The sequence below is a fragment of the Oryctolagus cuniculus genome, chromosome 10 (genome assembly GCF_964237555.1).
Source record: "Oryctolagus cuniculus chromosome 10, mOryCun1.1, whole genome shotgun sequence".
NCBI classification, from domain to species: Eukaryota; Metazoa; Chordata; class Mammalia; order Lagomorpha; family Leporidae; genus Oryctolagus; species Oryctolagus cuniculus.
The window spans coordinates 11,763,098-11,767,782 of NC_091441.1; the positions used below are offsets into that span (position 1 = coordinate 11,763,098).

At 39.6% G+C, this 4,685-nt stretch overlaps 1 protein-coding gene across 1 annotated transcript; it reads right to left on the reverse strand.

The window, feature by feature from the left end:
- Positions 1-3,171: 3,171 nt before the first annotated feature.
- Positions 3,172-3,885, reverse strand: LOC138844013 (large ribosomal subunit protein uL6). The gene has a single exon (XM_070050071.1). It carries the CDS (start codon positions 3,850-3,852, stop codon positions 3,274-3,276), a length of 579 nt encoding a protein of 192 aa, XP_069906172.1. The 5' UTR covers positions 3,853-3,885; the 3' UTR covers positions 3,172-3,273.
- Positions 3,886-4,685: the final 800 nt, after the last annotated feature.

Genomic DNA, 4,685 nt, shown 5'->3' on the forward strand with positions numbered 1-4,685 from the left:
TATAGAGTGGATTGAAATTGTGTTTTTGCAAAAACACAAGAAATGAAAGGAAGGAGGGGGATTGCGGGAGAAGGAGAGGGAAGGAAGGAAGTATGGTTATGCTCACTCCGACTTACCCCTAACAAACTGGTAAAGCCACTATGGAAGTCAGTTTGGAGATTCCTCAGAAACCTGAATATAACTCTACCATATGACCTAGCCATCCCACTCCTTGCAATTCACCCAAAGGAAATTAAATTGGCAAATAAAAGAGCTGTCTGCACCTCAATGTTTATTGCAGCTCAATTCACAACAGTTAAGACATGGAATCAACCTAAATGCCCATCAACAGTAGACTGGATAAAGAAATTATGGGATATGTACTTCATAGAATACTATACAGCAGTAAAAAAAAAATGAAATCCCTTCATTTGCAACAAAATGAAGGAATACGGAACACGTCATGCTGAGTGAATTAAGTCAGTCTCAAGGAAACAAATATCATGTGTTCTCCCTGATCAGTGACAACTGAGCACTAAAAAGGAAACCTGTTGAAGTGAAATGGACACTATGAGAAACAATGCTTGATCAGCCCTTGTCCTGACTGTTGATGAACAACTTAATACTATTTTTTTTTGTTCTACTTTATACTATGGGTTGAACTCTTTAATTAACACACAATTATTCTTAGGTGTTTAATTTAACTGAAAAGTGATCACTGTTAAATGTAAGAGTAGGAATAAGAGAGAGAGGAGATGTACAATTTGGGACATGTTCAAGCTGACTTGCCCCAAATGGTAGAGTTAGAAACATACCAGGGGATTCCAATTCAATCCCATCAAGGTGGCATGTACCAATGCCATCTCACTAGTCAAAGGGACCAGTTTCAGTTCACAATTGATCACACTGATAGGTCTAAGAGTCAAGGGATCACACAAACAAGACTAGTGTCTGCTAATACTAACTGATAGAATAAACAAGGGAGATAACTATCCAATATGGGAAGTGGGATACAAGGCAGACTCACAGAATGGCAGATGTCCTAAATAGCAGTCTGGCCTCAGAATCATCCCTTAAGGCATTTGGATCTGGCTGAAGAGCCCATGAGAGTATTTCAGGCATGGAAAGTAAAGACACTCTGGCAAAAAAAAAAAAAATGACCTAAATGAAAGATCTCTGCGAGTGAGATCCCAGCAGAAAGAATGGGCCATCAAAGAAGGGGGTACCTTTCTCTGAATGGAGGAGAGAACTTCCACTTTGACTATGGCCTTCTCTAAATAAGATCGGAGTTGGCAAACTCAAGAGGCTTCCATAGCTTTGGCAACTCGTTACAAGAGCCTCGGATGATTACTGATGTCATAAATAAGAGTGTCAATTGTTTAATCAACAACAGGAGTCACTGTGCACTTACTCCCCAGTAGGATCTCTGTCCTTAATGTGTTGTACTATGTGAAGTAATGCTATAACTAGTACTGAAACAGTATTTTACACTTGTTTTTCTGTGTGGGTGCAAATTGTTGAAATCTTTACTTAGTATATACTAAATTGGTTTTCTGTATATAAAGATAATTGAAAAGGAATCGTGATGAAGAATGGGATGGGAGAGGGAGTGGGAGATCGGATGGTTGTGGTTGGGAGGAAGGTTATGGGGGGGTAAAACTGCTATAATTCAAAGTTGTACTTTGGAAATTTATATTTTTTACATAGAAGTTGAAAAAAATAGTACCTATGGAGCTGATGCTGTGGCGTAGTGGGTAAAGCCAACACCTACAGTGCCAGCATCTCATATGGGCACCAGTTCAAGTCCCGGCTGCTCCACTTCCAGTCTAGCTCTCTGCTATGGCCTGGGAAAGCGGTAGAATATGACCTAAGTGCTTGGGCCCCTGCACCCATGTGGATGACCAGAAAGAAACTCCTGGCTCCTGGTTTTGGATCAGCTGCTCCAACCATTGCATCTGATTGAGAAATGAAGCAGTGGATGGAAGACTTCTCTCTCTCTGCCTCTCCGCTCTCTGTGTAACTCTGAGTTTCCAATAAATAAGTAAATATAAATAAAAGAATAGTACCTATGAAATACGTGAAATAACTTCTCTTTATATTAGTAAAAATTTGGAAATATATGCAGCACAAGAAGTTGCTGTAAAGCCACATATATGAAAACAACTTTTTCCACGTGTTTTGTTCTATTCTATTCTAGTCTGTTCTATTGTCTTAATTAAAAACACAAATGGAGATATATATTTTCCATAGATAACTGAGTTACACTAAAGTATGTTATTGATTTGGCTAAAATTAGTAGGGAAACAGAGTCCTTGAATTTTCTTTTATGAAGATAAAACAAACTTTTGGCATTGGAGAAATTATTTTATTAAAGTTCCATTGTGTACCAGTAATGAGAAGAATAGTGTTTATATATACTTTACACACATATGAGCATATTGATAGTAAGTATTAGAACAATTTACAACATACAGTGCAAGATAAATGGAGGGCCACTGTCGTAGCTGACTTGGCTAATCCTCTGCCTGCGGCACCGGCACCCCGGGTTCTAGTCCTGGTCCCAATGCCGGATTCTGTCCCGCTTGCCCCTCTTCCAGTCCAGCTCTCTGCTGTGGCCAGGGAAGGCAGTGGAGAATGGCCCAAGTCCTTGGGCCCTGCACCTGCATGGGAGACCAGGAGGAAGCACCTGGCTCCTGGCTTTGGATCAGCGCAGCATCGGCCATAGTGGTCATTTAGGGGGTGAACCAACGGAAAAGGAAGACCTTTCTCTCTGTCTCTCTCTCACTGTCTAACTCTGCCTGTCAAAAAAAAAAAAAAAAAAAAAAAAGATAAATGGAACATGTTTCTTGCGTTTCTGCTCTCTTAATTAGGATTTAGTCATTATCAGATCATAAATACGCTAAAATACTTTGAGGAGAAAAATGCCAAGCAATGTTTTATTGAGAACATAGGCTATCATAGTGTGTGCATTCAGCAAATCAGAGGAAGCCATGCACACAACACACATGTCCATGTGAGTAGTATGGATATGACCCACTCTGTCATCTATTTACAATCTAATGGTCATTTGATTGTCTCTACATTTTCGTTCTATTGAGGGGAATCTCTTATAATCTTCCACAGAATGGCATACTCCCTGGCATACATATTCAGAAATGGCATGGCTAGTTTTAAGTTAAATTATTTGAATTCTTTTTTTTTTTTTTTTCAAATCAATAATCTTTTATTGCATTATTAAAATACCACAAGACACAATCTGGGTTCTTGTTTCTGCAGCCGGATAACTTTTAGGTCTTATTCATCAGCCTGTTGAACTGTTCCTTTTTCAGAGACATAGATACCATCCAAAAATTTTCTGATATCTTTATTTTTAACTGTTGTTGCCTGCTGAATCAAAGCAGCTGAATTTGAAACAAGTTCAATGTCATTTCCTTCAAGCACTAATTCATCTTTCTGGGCTTGAGACACTGAACAGGCAACACCTGGCCTCATCCGAACCCTTCGGATGTACTTTTCACCCAAGAAATTTCTAATTTCAACAAGAGACCCATTCTCTTGAATAACCACGTTGATGGGGAAGTGAGCATACACTGACCTCATCTTGTATCGGAAGCCCAGTGTAACCCCCTTGATCATATTCTGTACGTGACTACAGATCGTGCGAACAGTTGCCAGTTCCTTTCTATTTCCCCACCATTTGTCAACCCGGAGCCTCTTCTTTTTCTTTCCCAGGAGACTGAGTTCCACATTGATGTGGTTGAAGTCCCTCCGCAGGGTTCCTCTGGGCCCCTTCACAATGACTGTGCGCCCCTTCAGACTGATGTCGACATTTTCTGGAATGTCGACCGTCTGATTGCTGAGAATGGTCTTCATTCTCGCAGTAGATGCGGCAAAGAGAGAAATTATTTGAATTCTTAAGAAGTTATTATTTTGTAGTGGAAGCTTGGTAGGACTTTCCACTGTCCTCTTCCCTAATCAGAATTTGTATTGTTTGATTTTTGACTGTTTTCTTAAAATTTTATATACAGTAGTAGGTTATGTAGTATTATCATTGTGGTTTTAATTTGATTTTCCCTAATGAAGAATTTCTTTAAACATTTTTTCTCATGATTATATTCCTTACATATCCCTCCTATAGTGAAGTATCTTTTTTTTAAGATTTATTTATTTATTTGAAAGGCAAAGTTACAGAGAGGCAGAGGCAGTGAAGGAGAGAGATCAAAAGAGAGAGAGAGAATGAGAGAGGTCTTCCATCTGCTGGTTCACTCCCTACTTGGCTGCAACAGCTGGCTGTGCCGATCCAAAGCCAGGAGCCAGGAGCTTCTTCTGGGTCTTCCACATGTGTGCAGGGGCCCAAGGACTTGGGCCATCTTCTACTGCTCTCCCAGGCCATAAAAGAGAGCTGGATCAGAAGTGGAGCAGCCAGGACTCAAACTTGAGCCCATGTAGGATACCAGCACTGCAGGCGGTGGCTTTACACACTATGCCACAGTGCCAGCCCCTAGTGAAATATCATTTATAATCTGTTTTGCAGTTTGACCATATGTCCCTATTATTTACTTTTAAGAAGATATCCTATTTTTTTAATATTTTTACAAGCTGTGTCTGGTATGTTCATTATATTAAATTCTTTTTCCAGGAGCACAGACATTTCAGTTTTCATAAAGCTCAATTTATCAAATTATTTACGGATCATAATTTTATGC